The 19,490-nt window shown below is 46.3% G+C and overlaps 2 protein-coding genes across 2 annotated transcripts; both read right to left on the minus strand.

Annotated features, from left to right (window-relative positions):
- Positions 1 to 3,551: 3,551 nt before the first annotated feature.
- LOC128788644 (aldo-keto reductase family 1 member B10-like) lies at positions 3,552 to 9,248 on the minus strand. The gene is made up of 10 exons (XM_053943825.1): positions 9,163 to 9,248; positions 8,916 to 9,083; positions 8,484 to 8,600; positions 7,183 to 7,260; positions 6,828 to 6,950; positions 6,231 to 6,331; positions 6,006 to 6,087; positions 5,428 to 5,511; positions 4,938 to 5,020; positions 3,552 to 4,160 (listed from the first exon to the last, which is right to left on the minus strand). Exons 1-10 carry the CDS (start codon positions 9,235 to 9,237, stop codon positions 4,118 to 4,120), a joined length of 954 nt encoding a protein of 317 aa, XP_053799800.1. The 5' UTR covers positions 9,238 to 9,248; the 3' UTR covers positions 3,552 to 4,117.
- A 2,836-nt stretch (positions 9,249 to 12,084) lies between these two features.
- Positions 12,085 to 18,456, minus strand: LOC128788187 (aldo-keto reductase family 1 member B7-like). Its single transcript, XM_053943074.1, is given in 12 exon segments — positions 12,085 to 12,169; positions 12,412 to 12,494; positions 12,928 to 13,011; positions 13,457 to 13,538; positions 13,700 to 13,806; positions 14,277 to 14,371; positions 14,374 to 14,392; positions 15,509 to 15,586; positions 16,737 to 16,813; positions 16,816 to 16,852; positions 17,854 to 18,021; positions 18,391 to 18,456. Coding segments are annotated over 12 exon segments (909 nt in total). The 3' UTR covers positions 12,085 to 12,156.
- Between the last annotated feature and the right edge of the window lie 1,034 nt (positions 18,457 to 19,490).

Genomic DNA, 19,490 nt, shown 5'->3' on the forward strand with positions numbered 1-19,490 from the left:
GCGGACGGAGCGGCCGGCACCGGCCGGCACCGGCGCAGCGCCCGCGCCGCCTCTCCCGCCCGCCGGCCCGGCAAAGCTCCCCTCGGCTCCGCACGCCTCGCTCCGGCGCGGCTCCGGCAGTCCCGCGCCAGCCCGGCCGCGCCCAGGTCCCCTTCCACCTCGGCAGCTCCCCGGGCAACGCCAGCAGCTTCCCGCGCCACAGCCTTGGCTGCCGGGCCAGGGGCACAAGAAGCGCCCTCCAATGCAGCGGCACAGCCCGATCCCAACCCTTCAAACGCTGCGAGAGCTGCAGCCTCCTTCAATTCAACCCCCGGAACTGACGCCACACTCAGGTGCTCGCCTCACTTCAACAAGGGCAAATAAATGTGTTCTCCCCTTCAGTTTCAGCCCCTGTAAGAGCAGAAAAGAAGGGCTTGTCCTCAAATGAAATCCCTCAAGTTGTGGCAATCTTTCAAACCAGAGGGTTTTGGGAAAGCTGCAAAAGGCAGGCCTCAGAAACAGCAGAACTGCGATTCGAGCTAAGCATAAGATTTGTCAGCAGAAAAATTCTATAAGAAGTAGAGGTGAACTACAAATAGAACAATGGGCTGTGTATTGTCGCTTGTCTGGAATCACTCCCTAAGCCACAGAAAAGTGTATCTAGCGAGATGTTAGGAAGTTCTAAGCTTAAGAATGGAGCCCTGTGCATTGTGTTTTAAGGCTTACGAGCAGGCATTGCATTGGAAAAAAGCGAGCGTTGTTTTAACCAAAGGTACGTGTGCTTGCAGTGGTGGGATAGAACGGGTGTCAATATGCTTTTGCTTCGTGTGACTGGTCAAAAAACTTTAAAGTAAATTCTAACATTAAGTTCTTGGTCTGCTGGCGGGGATGTGAGCTGCTGGCACCTTCCCATTGTCATAACCATGTAATGAGAGTGATGCAAAAAAATAAAACAGCTCAAGACGCCTTCCTCAGCAGTCCCGTCCCGTTCGTGATTTGTACATAGACCCCCGGCTGGCGACACAAACGATGGGAAAGGGGGATTTTTACCTCAATCCAAACCCTTCACAAGTAGGGACAACAGGGCTGCCCGCTCCGTTTCAATCCTAGGGTGATGAAAATGGAGGGGGGGGGTGGTGTTACCCTCAAATCAAACCCATCATACGACAACAGAATTTTCCCCCTTCCATTTAAAATAGAACACAGGGATTCCCTGACACCCCTGGGATACCCCTAACACCCTGGAAAAGGCAGGTTTTCCTTCAGTCAAGACCCTAAAAACCACAAGAGAAGGGGGATCTCCCCAGCTCAAACACAGATAATGGAAGAGGAGTTGCTTCCCCCACTTGGAATTTCTTTTGTCCTCAAAATCCTTTTTTTTTTTTTCTTTTTTTTTTTTTCCCTGGGAGCAATGGGGAGGGATTGGCAAGATGAAATTTAAAAGGGAAAGGAGAAAAGTCCCCGCTACAAATGCACATGGGCTCACCTGTTTGGCTGCCGCTACCCGGCACAAAGGTTTGCCCCTCAGCACCTCCTTTGAGGGCCAGCGCTGCTTCTCCCCGAGCCTCCGCAGCTGCAGTGTGGGCTCTGGGCTCTCTCCTAAGGTGGGATGATGTTTGTGATAACCAGAGAGGAAAAGTGATCTCCTTTGTAGGGCTAAATTAGAAAGCAGTTATTTTAAAGAAGAATGTTATTTTCTAGTGTTGGGAGAGGCTTCTCTTAATGTTTCTTGAAAGCTGCTGAAGAATAATAGATGTTATGTTGAAACTTTGCTGCATGCTCTTGCTTGGAGAATTTATTCAGGTGTGAGCATCAGTTGGCAATATAATAGTGCATTTTTCTCTGTGTGCCTTTCCCACAGCAGATGTCCAGCTTCTTTGTAGCACTTATTCTGCCCTGCTTACCTGAGGGCAGACAATAGTTCGTCTCTGTAATCCTCCTGGTTTTTGTCAGCACCATCAGCCATCCTCAGCAGGATGTGATGTTTCAGTTAACATCACAAAGTAGTTACCTAATGCAGTGTTTGCCTTTTACTTCCCCCCCCTCCCGGATTCCTTCTCTGTAAATCTGCTCTGAGCATGCTCAGACTCTTGGGGTTTTGTTCAGGGGACAGTGAAATCAATGGAAAGAGTGTGATATTAGGAGAACAATATTAAAGCCAAGGTGTTTGCATGAGAAGCCTGCTGCCATCCTAGTCTGGGGGTTTTTCCCCAATGGTTTCTTGACTGAGAGGTGTCTGTCTTTTAGAAAGGATTTTGGGCAGAAGGTTTGCATTTGCAGTAATGTATCCGAGGTCCTGTCTCCCGTAACCGAAATGCTCAAGCCAAAAGCACAAGTTTTGTTCACACCTCATTTGAGAACAAAAGCTTCTTTCTTTTTAATCACATACAAAGGCCAAGTTCTTTGTGCATTTGTCAGGGGGGTAAGGGAACACCAGCCAATGTGGTAGTGCTAAACTGGATTCAGCAAGTGCATCAATGAAGGAAAAGCCTGGCAGAGAGAATGTGACATATGCGCTGTAGAAGTCTTGGTACGTATGAGCTATGGACGATAAAGCGACAGAAGAATGATACCTGGAAATATTCACAATGTGTAATATTGTGTGCCCCTCACAAAATACTCCAGTGAGTCAGTGTGGCCTCACCTGGGGGAAATACAGCACTCAACTCTGACCTGTGTCAGGCTCTGGTCAGTGGCTCGGCACTAACACATGCTCTTACACCTCATGTCCTCATCATTTTGGATATCTCCATGGGTGTAGTCATGTTTCCCCATAGTCTGTTTTATTGAGGGCTTATAAAGCTAGATTGATGTCAGCACAGCCTGGCAGCCAGAGCAGTCCACACTTTCACCACAGAGCTTTCCAGAACTTCCAGTTATTGTTCTCCTGGCACTTTCACACCAGATGTACCAAGACTCCTCCCACAATTCTTGTCTGCACCAGGTGGTAGTCATGGTTCATGATATCAGTTATCCAGTTATTTTAACTCATAATCATGGCACGTTCTTGATGCTGCTGTGAGAGTTTCTCAGCCTTTCTGTCATCTGTCAAGCACCTTTCATCCATTCACTCACACTTACCACCCAAAGATGTACAGTGCAAGTAGCTGGAGTATTCACCCACTGCACACTGAGTTAAATAGTAGTATAGCATGAGCACTAAGTCAGCACTGGGCTCTACTACTATTAACTTTCACAAATGCTGTTTTTTGTTAATCATCTTGTTCTCAAGGAAGTCTCTTGACCACTCAGTTGCTCAAGACACAGCTCAAACTTCACATGCCTTTGCCAGAGCCCACAGCTTGCTCTGGTGTGGATTTTATGGATCAGAATGCAGCAGATATTCTGCGCGTGCCCTGTGCCCACCAGCCCAAGGCACACATGGACATACAGACACCTGAACTGCCACACTGTCACAACACCTCCCAGCTATCCTAGCACTTGCCCAGCCAGGCTCACCTGCACCCTCCACCACCTTTTGTCAGGGGAAAACTTTACTCATTCACATGGTTACAGTGAGCAGAGACCTGTCTCAGTGACTCAGCACATTAGAACAGAACTTCCAAACCAGCAGTAATCAAAATATTTTTATTTTGGTCAAGAATGAAATTGAACATCAATCTCTGTCCAGTTTCAGCCTGTAAAGAAGTGACTGAAATAAGGCCCAGTATGAGTTGTTATTCATCTATAGGTCTGGACACTTCTCCCATTCATTCTTATTTTCTAGAAAGCTTTGGGCTGTACTCTAGGAGTTAATTTTGTCTTTTACCTTCAGCCAGTGATTATGTGATTATTCAGGATGGATTGTTCTCCTGCACTTACACATCCTTAACCCTGCAGCCTTAAGTGGTGCTGATGCAAGACAGTAGATAAAAATCAGTAGAAAGTAGATAAAATTTGCTATTTCAGCCATGCAGTGACACTCATGTAATAAGAATTATCATAGCCCACATTTTCTTCAGAACAATTGTACAATTTCCTTTCACCAAAGGAAAAACCCAAAGTCACTGAACACATATCCTGTGCCTTTGCTGGGAAGAGGGATACAGTGTGTCAGCTACATAGTGCACAAATTGAGACAATGGTAGAAGCTCATTAAACCCTGGGGGCCTGAGAGAGGGCAGGAAAAAAACCATCTTCAGTATTCTGCATTGAAAGGGTACTCCTTGTGATTTTTGCACCTGGAGGAAATCAAAGAGGAAAGATTACTCAAGGCTAAAATTACTGCTGTATAGAACAGTGGGTGTACAGAGGAGCCTTCAAAGGTGAGGCTTCAAAGATGAGGATGAGGATGAGGATGGGGATGAGGATAAGGATATTCAGAGGTTATTCATTCTGAATAACTGCAGAATGAACTTAAAAGACTTGATAGTATAGAAACAGCCAAAAGGACCAACAAGTTCCAGCCTTTTCCTATTATTCAGCCACTGAACAGTGGTGGGAACAAGTTACTTTCTAGATGCAGAGTTAAAATTAACACTGCTTACAGAGACAGCAGCAGTTTCTGTGGCCTTGCAGCCAAGACTGCCTGTCTTGGTGCATATCTGCAAGCAGCTGTGCTTTGTACTGCACAACAGATGGTCATTCCCCACCACAACCAGCTGTGTAAGAGCTGACATCAATTTGTAATACCCCACAGAAAAAAATTACCCAAAGTTTAAAATCGCCTAGTGCTCGTTTCTCCCATATTGACACAGCCAAAGCTATCAACTCGAACTCTCATTTTGGAATTCCAGGCATACAAAGTTTCCGGGAGAATGGATTCACAATGAATGCACAGCATGACTTATCCTCTCTTTTCAGTCAATAAAGTGGAAGTATAACAACAGATGCTTCATCCCCAAAATTATTTCAGATTTCAAAATACACCCATTTTGAACAGCTATACCAGTTCCTGTGAGATCAGGATAAAGATAATTGAAAATGTAAGAGTTTGAAGGACACAAACTGTCACTTACATGACCATTTCACAGATCCTCCAGTTTCTGTTTAAGCTAAGAAGGGTGGCCATCTCTTCTTTAGTCAGTTCAAAGTCAAACACCTAAAAAGAGAAAAACAGCTGGATTTAACTTCTTTGAACAAGTCAAATCAGAAGCGAGATTCACGAGATTAAAGAACAAGTTCTTATCAGAAAAGATGCTGGGTACAAGTGATGGATTCATTAAACATGGAAAGGGAAAGAAATATCTTTGGATTTTCCAGACTCTACTGGCAGAGGGAAGAAACAGAAGAACAGGAGACACCATGTAAAGTGCCTGATAGCTTTATCAGCACACTGTTTCCAACAGCTCTGTCTAATCTTCACTGTAGTTTTCACTGTAGCCCTTACTTCCAGAGAGACAGAAAGAGCCCAGCCCTCTTGCTGCAGGAGGCCACGGCAAGGGTGATAAAGAATCACTGCCAAGCCTGCCCTAAGGGGCAGCCCCCAGCTCACTCCTGATCCCTCACCTGGAAGTTCTCCACAATGCGCTCTGGGGTGACAGATTTGGGAATCACAATCACATTTCTCTGGATCTGGAAGCGAAGGAGAACCTGCAAAAAGAGACAACTGAATCCCTTCTCCTGTTCCAACAGCTGTTTCCCCTGAGCTATCCCCACTTCTGCAGAGCTGCATTTCAAATCATCCCTGGCCCTGCAGTCCAGGCTGCAGTGTCTGGAGAGCAAAGAGGGAAGTGGTGGAAGCCCCTGTGGAAGGTCTCCTTTCCATCCAGGTTTGGGCCAGTCCATTCCTTTTGTTAGCACCCAGAAGTTTTGTACTATATACAAGACTTTCATTTCTGCAAAAGGACTTGAGAAGGGAAGTGACAACTGAAGATGAGTCAAGAATATGTTCTTGACTGATGGACAGAGTTAGTAGTAGCATATCTTGGAGGCCACAGAATGGACAGCCTGCACTGTCCATTTACAAGAGAAAAAAGCAGCATTGTTCACAGGTAACACCACAGAGACTGCTCCCTCTCTTCAGACATAGTTTCCTAAATTGCTGTGTTACAGGAAGGGGTATCCACTGTCTGGCACCTACTCACCTGTGCTGGGGTTTTGTTGTGCTTGGCTGCAATCTCCTTGATCTTGGGGTCAGCCAGAAGGGAAGGTGCCTCTGGCTTAGAACTAGACAAAGTGGCGGGGAAAAGGATGAAACAACACAGATTCACTTCAGAAAGATTCTAACTAGCCCCATTAATTTAAAAAAAAAAAAAATACACCTGCACCATTACTTAGTCATAAATCACATGAACCCACTTGGAAATTACCCATCAGGACGTCCAAGGGGACAGTATGCTGTCACAGTGATCCCTTTGGAGTGACAGTAGTCAATCAGCTTCTCCTGGGAAAGGTATGGATGACACTCAATCTGCCAACACAGAAGCACAGACTGAGAGCTGTAAAACTACCGTCGTTTTCCCTTGCTCCAGAGGTTTTTCTGAATCCTGATTTCCTAATTACAGGTTGCCTTCACCCCACCCTGCAGGAGGCCTATGTGACAAGACAAGTCTATAATTCTATATGGCACCAACTTTTATACCGAGTCTTTATGTGCTTTTTGGATTCTCTTTTCTCAGAGGCTTTATAAGAGTCAATCATTATGTCAGAATGATCCCTCATACGTGGATTCTTCATGCCTCCAGAGAGAATGGTTCCTAGGAAAACACTCCAAAGTTAGTGTTTCAACAAGATGAGACAAAAAGGAAATATTCTGGTTCTGTTTGTATGAAGAAATATCCAGAGAGAGGGATTTAAAGTACATGCTGTGTCTACTTTGTTCTCCCTTTTTCCACCTCCTCATTCAACTGTAATCAGAACTTTATAATCCCTGAAAAGTATTCCCCTGCAGCCACTTTGCAGCTCACCTGATTATTTGCAGGTTTGTACTTCAGTCCTGGCTTGTTCAAGATTCTTTCAATCTGCTCACGGTTGAAGTTGGAGATTCCAATGGCTTTCACCAGGCCAGCATCCACCAGCTCCTCCATGGCCTGGCAGAAAGAGGAGCAGAGTCAGCATGCAGTGGCTAAGACATGACTGAACTCATTCTTCCTGACATGCTCTGTTTGTCTTCATGGGAAGCACATTTTTAAAAGCTACCGTGTGCTTCTGCAAATTCTTTCCAACTAATGCTGCATACATGGCTGCACATTCTGCAGCTGCTGAAGCCAACACCACTGCTAAGGACAGAAGATGTGACTCTTCCACTCGGGATGAACTCACCTCCCACGTCTGCAGAATATCTGTGTTGCTGGGGATAGCCATACCTTTGTCATCTGCAGGGAACAGGTCCTCTCCTGCCTGTCAGTGACAAAGAAAGTGCTTGAAAATCTCTTGACAAGTCCACTTGAGTGCTCACAACCACAATATCTTAAACTTCTAGTGCAAGAGTGCTACTTCTTGTCTACACTTCTGAGAAGTGGAAGGAATTTAAGGCATTTTTGCCAGTGGCCATTCCCCATAGAACAGGTTTTTCTGCTGGACCCCTGGAAGTGATGACTCCCCAAACACCCACAGGGAAACAAACCAGTCAGAGCTGCAGCCTCCACTCTCACATGTGCTCCCTTCAGGGGCTGTTCTTTAGTTCCCACTTAGGAAGAACTGTTTTGCTCTTTTTTCCAGGGGGACATCAACACTTTGGTCTACACAACACCAGATCTACTGAAAAGATCTATTGTGTGCACTGACAGCTCTTCCATGACAACACTCAGTGCAAACCAACACTAGGAAAGTTGGAAGAGCCTTTGTGTACGAGTTATGAAAATATGTCAAGACGAGTTATGAAAATATGTTTAGCAGCTGTTTGCTGCTGTCATCATGAGACAGTTTCATCTTCATGGCTCTGTTAATATAAAGTTAAAATAAAGCATGCAAAAAAGATGAGCATTTCAAAGGCAACAGGTAGAATGGAGAGGGATCAAACTGCAGGAGGATAGAAAGGCAGTGACAAGAAATATTCAAACTCAGACATCAACTCCTTCACTGATCTTGGGGGGCCTAAACACTCTCACAGAAGTTTCACCTTTTAAATTCCTGTCTCAGTGGAACAACACTTAGGCTTCTACAAGCAAGGCCAGCTCAATCTGTAGTGCTTTAAGGACTTGGTGATTAAAGAGAGAAATGGAAAACAGAAATGCTTTCTGTTGCTCTCTGATTCTGTAGCATACAAAGGAAAATTGCAGAGAAGCAGCAAAAAGCAATCTTAGTTCCCACAAGGGGTGATTTTGAGATGAACACACACTGGATTTGCAAGAGAAAAGGAAAGCAGCCTGTCTTATGCTTGGAGCTGGAAGAGCTGCCTCTAGTTTCTCTAGATTTCAGGCCATCATTCCCAGGATCAAAGGGGTACACAAACAACTGCCTCTGGGGCAGAGACCAAGAGCCTGAGTCACACAGCCAGGGTCGAGCTGAGCACCAGAGCAGTGCTGGCACAGATAGCAGGCATGTAATTGTCAGTCAGAACAACTATTGGGCTGTTAGGCCAGCCACAAGAAACAAAGTTAAGGGCGTTGCTGCTACTGTACCTTGAAGCCAAAAGGCCAGTGGACAAGGTAGAGATCCAGGTAACCCAGCTTCAGGTCTGCAAGACTCTTCTGGCAGGCTGCCTTCACCAGAGGCTTCTCGTGAAAGGTGCACCACAGCTGGAGACAAAAACAGGGCAGACCGTGACCTCCAGGGTCAAAGCTCTCGGGTGCTCTCCTGCACAGCACAGGAATGCTCCCTGTTCTTTGGAATGAGGTATGCAATGAGGCCAGCTCAGTGCTCTTCACACGCAGTGAGGGCTGGGCTGTGTGGCAGCACAGGAAACAAGAGAACAGTATCAGAATTAACTCATTTACATTACAAACTTCTCCAGTGCTACGGCGTTTAACTATGTTCAATGTTAGATGTTCCTACTGTAAAAACACCACAGGTAAAACCAGTGTGTCCATAATCCACGACCATCTGATCCATACCTTACTGACCACGAAGAGGTCCTCTCGCTTCACAGCCCCTTCCTTGATTTTCTGCTGGATCCCTTCCCCAACTTCCTTCTCATTCTGGTACACATAGGCACAGTCGAAGTGGCGGTACCCGGCATCGATGGCAGCCGTCACCGCAGCTGCCACCTTCCCTGGGGGGGACTAAAGGGAAAAAGGGCCGGACAGGAATCGGTGAGGGATTCTCAGGTGCGGCCCCGTCCCGCAGCGGTGCCCGCCTCACCTTCCATGTGCCCAGTCCCATAACGGGCGCGCTGGCGGCGGCCCCGACCCGCGCGTACCCCGCCATGCCCGCCATGCTTGCCCCGCGCCCGCAGCCAATCAGCGCCGCCGCCCCGCGCGAGCCCGCCGCGCCGACCAATCAACGCCCCCACTCCGCGCGAGCCCGCCGCGCCAACCAATGAGCAGCGGAGCCGGCAGCCAATGGGCCCCGCCGGGCGGCCATGGCGGGGGCAGTGGCGGGGGGGAGTTCGTGTGGGAGGGAGGCCGGGCGCGCTGCGGGCGTTCCCGGGAGAAGAAGGAAATTCCTTGCGGGAAGGGCTGAGCGCAGGGCTGTCCCGGCCCGGCTGCTGTGAAACATAAACTTTAAGGGATTTAGAGATTTTAGAGGAGCTAAGATTTTAGTTAGAGATAAGCCTTACTAGAGTTAATTAAAATAAATGAGTAGGCCTTAATAAAGTTAGGAATTAGTAGTTAACTAATAATTGATTGCTTGTCAACACGATGTTTAGTTAGCTGGGTTTATAATGGAGAATATAGAAACTGACAAATAGCTTTTAGGAACATAAGACAATTGTGGGCCTCCTCTGTTCTGAAACCAATTGAAGACAGGGAATGGGAGTTCTACCAAGGTTCATTTGTCATATTTGCATTGAAAAGATAGAAAGGTCAGAATGAGGAAGACCTCATTTACTTCCTCATTTTGGGACCCCTCCCCATGAAAAGGACCACCGACCCATTTCAAGGAACAAACTACGCATGCTTAATAGCTTTTGAAATTATTAGCATATGAAGCGAGGAATGGGATGGACCAAAATAATGAATATGTATTTGTATTTTGGGTATTCAATTCTTGTGTGAATAAAAGGACTCTGTAATCATTGGAAAGGTGTGGTGTGTATTTGGGAGCTATCCTGCACGCTGCCTGGTGTCTCAATAAACATACACTTTCTAACTTTAAACTGTTAGAGAGTTTTTGTCCGTCACAGTTGGATATTGGTACTAGATCAATATCCATATTTCTTTAATAAATCAGCAGCTCCTGCAGGGGTCAGCTCCTGCAGTGGCCTATCCCTGTGCCACAGGGTGTCCGTGCGTATCCTCCTTGTGCCATGTCCCTGGGTGTTCTGACGCCCTCTCGGTTCCCTGAGAGTGACACCAACAGATGGGACAAACAGTTTCACTTTGGGGTGAGTTTGTGAGCCGTTTCGGAAATGATCAATACAAATCACTTCCTTTTAGATGCTGAGGGAAAGTGTGTTTTAGTGTGTTTTCAAAACTACTGAAGAACGCTGAGTTTACAGCAAATGTCACAAGGATCGCATTGTCCCTCTGCCTCTCCTCTGCCTTTAGGGAGGTACAGACCGTATTTCAGAAGGAAACACACAAATGTAGGAATAAATGGTAGGTGGCCTTTTAATTTCACAGTAGAAACTGACTTTGCAATTTTTGAGAGGCAAAATGTGCTGTGCGGATGGGGTGTTGAAAGTGCAATGAAAAAGAAATTAATTTATCAACAGGATCCTCCAAATGCTCCATAATAGCTGGTTAGGGCTGCTTGGGAGGCTTTGCTGTTTGCTTGAACTCGGAGAATTCCTTCAGGTACAAACATAAATCTGAAATTTGTACAATGGTGCGTTTTTCTCTGGATGCCTCTCCCACAGCAGACACCCAAGATTTTTCTGCTTCATTTAACTGAAGGCAGACAAGATAATTAGTTTTCCCTTTAATCTTCCCCCAGGTTTCTGGCAGTGCTGTCAGCTGTCCTCTGCAGGATGTGGTATTATAGCAGTTTAACCACATAGGAGAGCAGGGCTGAGAAATGCAATTTGATCTTTCTCTACTTTCTTCTGTGAACTCATGTTCTCCTGTGAAGGCTGGTGATTGTTTTTCCCAAGGCATGCTGTGAGAAGCACCTTGATGTTGTAAGAGAGGATTTTGGGCAGAAGGTTTTGTGTCTTGCTTTTTTTGTGCGAGACCTTGCCCACACCATGCCAATACCCGGGAGGTGACACTTGTTTCTGTCCTGAAGGTGTGGCTGGCGTTGCCAGATGACAGCAAGGCCTTTGAGAAAAAAGTATATGTTGGAACAGAATGTTTCCATTGCTAAATGGTGTGCATGGGTTCAACTTCCAGATGTTTGTTAAGGTAGGAATAAAACAGGGGGGTAGAGATTTAATCTGATGCCTCTTTTTTGCATGGAGTTCAGATCAAGCCAGGAGCGTCCTCTAAGGTCCCACCAGTCTCTCTGTGTCTTCTCAAGAGATTTTTTTTTGGAAGATCTGTGATAATTCTTGTATTTGTCTATTAAAAACAGAGCTGTGGCTGGTGAGGAGGGGACAAGGTGGGTGCTGAGGGATGGCAGGGGAAAATGCTGAGTGTCCCAGGCAGAATATGTGTCCCCACAGTGCAGGTGACTGCAACCCACCCCTCTGTGCATCTCTGGGTGGGAGGGTTCTCGGTTTTTCCTACAGCAGACAGAAAACTTTACACCAATTAGGCTTTTGCATTTTAAAGTTAATTTTATTTAAAATGCAGACAACTCTGATGAAATTGTGGATCTGTGGGGTGTGTTTGTCAACATCTGGTTTCTGCTGATGCAAGACTGAAAGCAACCAGTGAATAGTGGTGCTGTAGGAAATGCTCCTTCCTTCTTCCAAAAACCCCATATGTTGTGGGATAAACATCCCACGTGTTCACTGGCAGCACCAGGGCAGATGGCACCAGAGGTCTTAGTGAAGGCCATGTTACAAGCACCTTCACTATTCTGCATAGAAAGGCTATTCCTTGAGATTTTTGGACCTGAAAGAGTTGAAAGTGGGAATGTTATTTTCACACATGATCTAATTGGGATGTAGAGATATGTTGTGTGCATGGAAGAGCCGCCAAGGGAAGGCCTGCATCACGGAGTTACAGAAAGAATAGGTGGAGATACATGTCCTCCTTTCTCTAATACAGACAGAGATGAGTTTAACATCCAGAACCCATTTCTTGTAATTCAAGAGTGCTTCCTGAAAACAAAGAATTAAAACTTAGAATGTAGTTTGGTTTAAATTTTGTTTTGTTTTTAAAATGAAAATATTAAGCCCTCTCCTGAATATGTTATTTTTTTGGGGACAAACCAGTTGGAGTTTTACTTGGCATGATTTTTAAAAAAATTGAATTTCATGTTACCTAGAAGCTGTGACACAAAAGTCCTTGTAAAGAATATTCAGAATTTAAGATTTAGAAGAAAACAAGTACCATCACTTACACTTTCGTTTCACAGATCCTCCAGTTTCTGTTGAAGGTCAGAATAGTTGCCATCTCCTCTTTAGTCAGTTCAAAGTCAAACACCTAAATAGAGATACGAGTGAAAATCACTTCTTTGAACAAACCAAAGAGAAATATAAGAGCAGCTCCACATTGGAGAATCCATTTTCACACATGGACCACTGAATTATGAAGAACAACTTATTTTATAGACATAAGGGATTATTTTATGATCATTGCAGATTCTAGATAAGACGTTTCTGGCATGTTGCTGTGTGGGGAGTCCAAGCAAGCTGTGCCTGCTCATCCATCCACAAGCCATGGAACAGGGAATGATATCATCTAAGGATTGCTCGTTAAACTCTCAAGAAGTAGGCCTGGGTTAACACTCGGTAAGGTGTAGTTAAGAAGGAAGAAGCCCAGCCCTCTTGCTGCAGGAGGCCACGGCAAGGGTGATAAAGAATCACTGCCAAACCTGCCCTGAGGGGCAGCCCCCAGCTCACTCCTGATCCCTTACCTGGAAGTTCTCCACAATGCGCTCTGGGGTGACAGATTTGGGAATCACAATCACATTTCTCTGGATCTGGAAGCGAAGGAGAACCTGCAAAAAGAGACAACTGAATCCCTTCTCCTGTTCCAACAGCTGTTTCCCCTGAGCTATCCCCACTTCTGCAGAGCTGCATTTCAAATCATCCCTGGCCCTGCAGTCCAGGCTGCAGTGTCTGGAGAGCAAAGAGGGAAGTGGTGGAGCCTCACAGGAACCCTCCCTTCCCATCCAGGTTTGGGCCAGTCCATTCCTTTTGTTTGCACCTAGGATTTTAGCAGTCTATGCAAGGTTTACATTTTCTGCAAGAGGACTTGAGAGGTGACGTCACATCTGAAGGTGGTCAAAAATCTTTTTGATGGCCTAAGACTTAATAGTGTGTCCTGGAGGTAATATAATAAAAAAATCTGCATTATTAGGGAAAAAATCAGAGGATTGCCACAATTTATAGAGATTCTACCCTTTCTGGAGCTGTTTTCCTACACTGGGAAGGAGTACCCACCTGTGCTGGGGTTTTGTTGTGCTTTGCTGCAGTCTCTTTGATCTTGGGGTCATCCAGAAGGGAAGGATGCCCGGGCTTAGCCCTACACAGAGGAAACAAATCAGTGGCAAGAAACCTCCACAGAAAGATTCAGCATGGCAACAGAGATCTGTGTTTAAATAAGAAATGAGTGGTGTATGTGTAGTCTCAGTGCTTCAGGCATTACCCCCACCAGCTCCCTGGCAGATTGCAAAGCAAATTTACCATGGTCTATCAGGAGAGCCAAGGGGACAGTATGCAGTCATAGCCAGCCCTTTGAACTGACAGTACTTGATCAGCTTCTCCTGGGTGAGGTATGGATGAGATTCAATCTGCCAACACAAAAATAGAGTCTGACAGTGACAGAACTGTTGCAATATTGTTATGTTCCCTTAATTATCTCCTAGTCCAATTAGAGGCTGCTTTTTTCCCTTAATTTGACTATCCCTGCATGATAATACCCATCCTTAGTACTAAAACCACCTATTTTGATACAAAGTGCTTATACAGTTTTTGCTGGGGGGTGTTTCATAAAGCTCATCTTTGGGTTCTTTATTATTCCAGAAAGACTGTTTTCAGGGAACTTCTACAACATCCTTAAACAGTGGCTGAGCAAGGTGATAAAAAAAAAAAAAAAAAAAAAAAAGGAGTATCCAAGTGCTGTACTCTGAAATATCCATAGAGAGGGATTTAAAGTACATCCTCTGTCACTCTGTTCACCCTTTTTGCATCTCCTCATTCCACTGTAACTGGACTTTATAATCCCACAAAACCAGTCACCTGCAGTCACTTTGCAGCTCACCTGGATATTTGCAGGCTTGTGCTTCAGTCCTGGCTTGTTCATGATTCTTTCAATCTGCTCATGGTTGAAGTTGGAGAATCCAATGGCTTTTACCAGTCCACCAGCTCTTCCATGGCCTAAAATAGCAGAATCATCATCCAGTGTGCAAGGCAGCTCATGATGATCTTCCTAATGTGACTTGTTTCCCACCATGAGCAGCACAAAAGAACTGTTTAAAGTTGCAAAGTTCTCTGAGGGAAAAGCAGGTGCTGGCACATTAATGCCATATCATTCAAGCCCAAATTCTCATTCCCTGAGTGTGTAGAAATTCACAATGAGTTGCATGAGGAGAAGAATGATGATACTCAGTAATCCACTGTTGTGCAAGCATTGGAGGGCTGTCCCACACATTATAGGCCAGATCTCAACCTAAAATTTCTCTGAAATTTGTTTGAGCAACTCAAGAAAGGCACAAGAACTGTGGTGAAAAGAATTGTGCAGCTGTTGTTGTTCCACAGTGAACTTTTTCTAGCTTCAGTCTGGTGTGCAGCTCCACTGGAAATGCTTGTGCAGCTCCAGTCAAGTAAGACACTCAGATAATGGGAGTAGCCAGGGACAGGTTAAGCATACGCATTATTAAAAGCTATTTTGTACTGCCTTATGTTCTTTCCAGCTAATTTCCTGTGAACAAGACAACAGTTCTGTGACTGCTGAAGGTAAAGGAAGCATGGCAAAGACTGATGAGTGTAGGAATTCCCTTTTTGTCCCCTCTGAGCACGGGGTGAGAATCCTACATGGACACAGGTAAAAGACGAAAGGCGCTCTTCTCGGGACTAAATCCTGTTTATTGTTAGGAGCCACTTCAGATCCAGGCAACACCTCAGGGGGTAACAGAGGCCGAGGTATTTGATGGTGTCCGAGAGAGAGAGAACGAGAGTGTGTCCTCCCGGGGGGTTTTGAGCCCAGGGAAAAATGGGTGGGGCAGAACCGAGGGGCCACATCCAATGGGACACAGGCGAGGAGAAGGGGAGGGGGGAGCAGGTCAGGGAGAGCCCTTCACACCGGAGGCTTGGGGGGGGGGGGGGGGGGGGGGGGAAGGTGTGTGGAATAGACTAATGTGACATAGTGCAATAGAAAAACTACTCAGTGCAAATTCCCAATCACCCAGTGCAGAACAACAACTACATAACTATTTAGTGCATCACAACAGATGAGGACAGAGGACATTTCTCTTCTGCTCTGGCTGAACTTACCTCCCATGTCTGTAGAAGATCACAGTTGCTGGGTATGGCCATGACTTTGTCATCTTTAGGAAACAATTCCTCTCCAGCCTGTTAGAGAGAGAGAAAAGGCTTGAAATAACCTCTGCTGAGACACAGAGGTTATTTAGCTGTGTAAAATCACCCAACAGGGATGTAAGGAGTTAAAGTTAATACTGAATTAAAAAAAAAAAAAAAGTAATTCTCACCATAACTTAACTAGTTCTCCAGTCACTTCTTAGTTCATGCATTTTTGTCATCTACTATCCCAATAAAGACAGGTGTTTCTGCCGGACCCTCTGAAGTGATGATCCACAAAGTGCATGCAGGGAAGTGGTTAACTTATAGAATAATATTCTGCAGTCCTACATGAGTTCACATCAAGTATTGTCCAAGTAACAGTTTCTTTAGGTGTTTTTAAAAAGCTGTGGAGGACTGACTTTGGCCCTGTGAACCCAGACATTTATACTGGAGTGTGTCTACTGATAGATGTCCTGTAGGGAGGCTCACCGTTGAAACTGCTGTACTAAAAAAATTAGAACAGCCTGGCCTGTAACTAGACAGTATGGCCAAAGTATTCTGAATTATTGGAATTACCTAAATGCCACAATATTGTGCAGTTTCACATGACAATTCTGTCCACGTAAAGCTAACTAAAACAATATTGGAGGAATGGAGTTGAGCTCAAAAGCATAAGGGAGAATAGAGATTTTGATAAGTATCATCTTTTTGAAATCCAAAGTCTGTGAAACAACACTAAGACTCCTACAGGCAAGGCCAGTTCTATCTGTACTGTATTAAGGATTTGGTGATCAAAGAGAGAAATGGGAAATGAAAGTGTTTACTTGCACCGTGTGATTCTGCAACCTGCCGAGGAAAGAATTTCTGTCAGGCAGCAAACTGCACCTCTCTATCCCACGGGGTTTTCTTTCAGAAGAGCATGCCTTGGGTTTGTAAAGGAAAGGGAAAGAGGCACAGCTTTGCTTGCAGCCAGAGGCCTGACCTTGTTGCTGGGTCTGCCTCTCCATTATCAGGAGGGCAGAGGATGCTGTGCAGGCAGCGTTCTCGGGCAGGGATCAGGGGCACAGCAGAGCAGGGCGGGCAGCACCGGGGCAGTGCTGGCACAGCAGGCACGGGCTCTTTCTGGAGCAGCAGTGGTGCTGCAAGTGCTCCCGGCACTGCTGAGGAGCTCTCCCAGGAATGAAACCTGCTGCTACTATACCTGGTAGCCAAAAGGCCTGTGCATGAGGTAGAGATCCAGGTAATCCAGCTTCAGCTTGGCAAGAGTCTTCTGGCAAGCTCCCTTACCAGATTCTTCTCGTGAAAGGTGCACCACAGCTGGAGACAAAAACAGGGCAGACTGTGACCTCCTGGTTAATGCTCTCGGGTGCTCTCCTGCACAGCACAGGAATGCTCCCTGTTCTTTGGAAGATGATGTGGCATGAGGCCATCCTAGTGCTCTTCAGATGTGGCAAGCTCTGGGCTGGGCCTGGCCTGTGACTCTGGGGGCAGTGTCAGTGCCAGTCTCTGGTTCCATGAGTTCACCCATCATTTGTGCTACCCCTTTTCCCCAGGGTCTGCCTTGGCAGTAGGGGGCTTTTCGAGGCAGTGGTGTATCTGAGTGTTGTTCCTGTGCATGCACAGAACTCTGCACTGCATGGACCAGGCAAATCCAAGAAGATATAAGACAAGCCACAAAGAGTGGTTGCTACCAACCTTTACTTAGGTAAGAAGTAACTCCAGATTCCAGCTAAGTAGCCTGATTTTTGTATTAAGAAAGAAAACCCACCAACCCCACCTTCCTTGCGACACGTGCTGAGCAGATTACAGCGTCCCAAGGTGCCCAGAACAACACCTCCCACGGCAGGGACACTCCTTTGGCAGTGCTCTGAGCCCAACTGCTGGAACAAGCACCAGGCAGTGACAGGCCCATGTGCTCTGCTGTGCTTTAGCATCAGCAGGCTGTCATTAGCAAGCTGCTTCTGCCTCTATCAGCCCTTTACACTCAGTGGTCTCTGACCTCTGCATCACTACCTTGCTTGGGGCTACCTGGTCCACTCTGCTTTTTCCTGCTTCCCTTCTTTTGCATTAATCAACCCATCCCCCAGGACTACTGGGTCACCACAGCGGGGTGCAGGCACAGTGTATCCTTCCTAACTCTCCCTACAGAATGGGGTGAAGCTGTAAGAATGTGTCAGGAGTGACCTGAATTCTGTTATGATTTGCTTTATCCTACAGCATAAAGTTTGTCTCCATTACTTACCTTCCTGCTAGGAAAATACTCTACACAAAGCATTCCCTCAGCTGTGCTCCAGGCTGCAGGATCACTGGATCCTTACCTTGCTGACAATGAAGAAGTCCTCTCTTTTCACAACACCTTCCTTGACTTTCTGCTGGATCCCTTCCCCAGTCTCGCTTTTGTTCAGGTACGCGTAGGCACAGTCAAAGTGGCGGTACCCAGCATCGATGGCAGCCGTCACTGCAGCTTTTACTTGCCCAGCTGCAGACTGGAAAAAATGCATAAATATTAAGAATCTCAAAACAGTGCTTGTTAAAGACCTGTATTCTAGCAAAATAAAACCAGGGAAACCATGTTAGGGAGAGCAATCCTCCCCCCCACCCCCAGTCCAGGTTGGTGTTTTTTTTTTTTTTCCTTTACAAGAACACTATTTCTTGCAGTGATAAACATGGGCTCCAGAGTTGGAAATCAACCTCCAGCCATTTCTCTGTAGCTCCACTCCAACTCAGGCTCAGCCCAACAGCCAGGCAGAGCAGAGCCCCAGGCACCAGGACAGCTCTCCAGAGCTGGACCAGGGGCCCTGCAGTTTTGTGCCTGGGAGCTCTTCAGTACAGGTGCTTTACTCTGTAGCTCTTACCTTCCAGGTGCCCAGCCCCACAAGAGGCATCTTGGCAGTGGTGTTTAGCTGCACATAGGTCGCCATGGTCCTGCACTCCCTCCTGGTGTCTCACCACAGCTGCCCCTTGCCTGGCTGGTTTAACAGTGGTCACTGGCCAGGGCAGGGGACCATGTTGGAGCGTCACTGATGCTCTGGGTCCTCCCATATCCAGCAAACAAGGCTGTGGCTTTGTACACTCAGCTCCCAAAGGTTAATGTGAAAGCTGAAATCAATTAAAATTTGATAAGGTGATTACTTGGGACGTGGCAGTGGTGTGCCCTGTGGACCTTTCCCTTATCAAAAGATAAAGGTTGAGGACAGGTGTGTCCTGATCAGGCTGGTGTTTCTGCCGGGATCAGCTCCTGCAGTGCCCTGTCCTGTCCCAAGGATTGTCCACGTGTCTCTCTTGTGCCATATGTTGAGGTGTTCTGACACCCTGTTGCAGTTTCCCCCATAGATTTCCTGAGAGAGAAGGTTTCATTCAGTGAAAGTGCCCAGGTTTCATTCCTGGACACTTTGGCCCAGGATTGTCACAGGTAAAGCCTGGGGGTGTGCTGAAAAGTGTCAGTAAATGAGTCTCAGGGTAGGGTGTGATGCAGAGGGCCCTCGCTCCTGGAGCTGCTCCCTCGTTGCTGGGTGTGACTCTGGGCTGAGCGCTTGGCTGGAGCAGCATGTCCCCACCACAGTGGTGGTGGCCTGGGCTGGTGTCCCCTTGATGGAGCCTTGCCACCCTGTGTGTTGATGCAGTGAGACAGCTGGAGAAACCTCAGTGTGAGGTTGCAGAGGAAGGAGTTCCTTTTCACCCCCTCCAAAGGTGTTGGCAACCACTCCTCAGGCTGAAAGGTGAGGCACAGTGAAGAACAGGGAAGTTCACACAGGACATGCATGCCAAACATGAAAAGTAAAATTAAGTCCTTGTTTTTCCTCAGTCTTAACGGGACCATCCCTCTGGTAAAATTCCAGAACTGCCTTTTCTTTTTTTCTTTTTTTCTTTTTTTCTTTTCTTCACTTCTCCTTGTTTTATTATTGTGGGCAGCAGGCATATCACTATGGCTTGTTTTTTTTAGCAGCCAGTGCAG

This window comes from Vidua chalybeata, chromosome 5 (genome assembly GCF_026979565.1).
Source record: "Vidua chalybeata isolate OUT-0048 chromosome 5, bVidCha1 merged haplotype, whole genome shotgun sequence".
Lineage (NCBI taxonomy): Eukaryota > Metazoa > Chordata > Aves > Passeriformes > Viduidae > Vidua > Vidua chalybeata.

Excerpts from the sequence above, each read along its gene's own strand:
- LOC128788644 (XM_053943825.1), bottom strand. The coding sequence starts at position 9,237 with ATGGCGGGCATGGCGGGGTACGCGCGGGTCGGGGCCGCCGCCAGCGCG. Across the intron at positions 6,332-6,827 it reads ACAAACCTGCAAATAATCAG|ATTGAGTGTCATCCATACCT; the intron begins GTGAGCTGCAAA and ends CTGTGTTGGCAG. Across the intron at positions 4,161-4,937 it reads AGGATCTGTGAAATGGTCAT|GTGCAAAAATCACAAGGAGT; the intron begins GTAAGTGACAGT and ends GATTTCCTCCAG.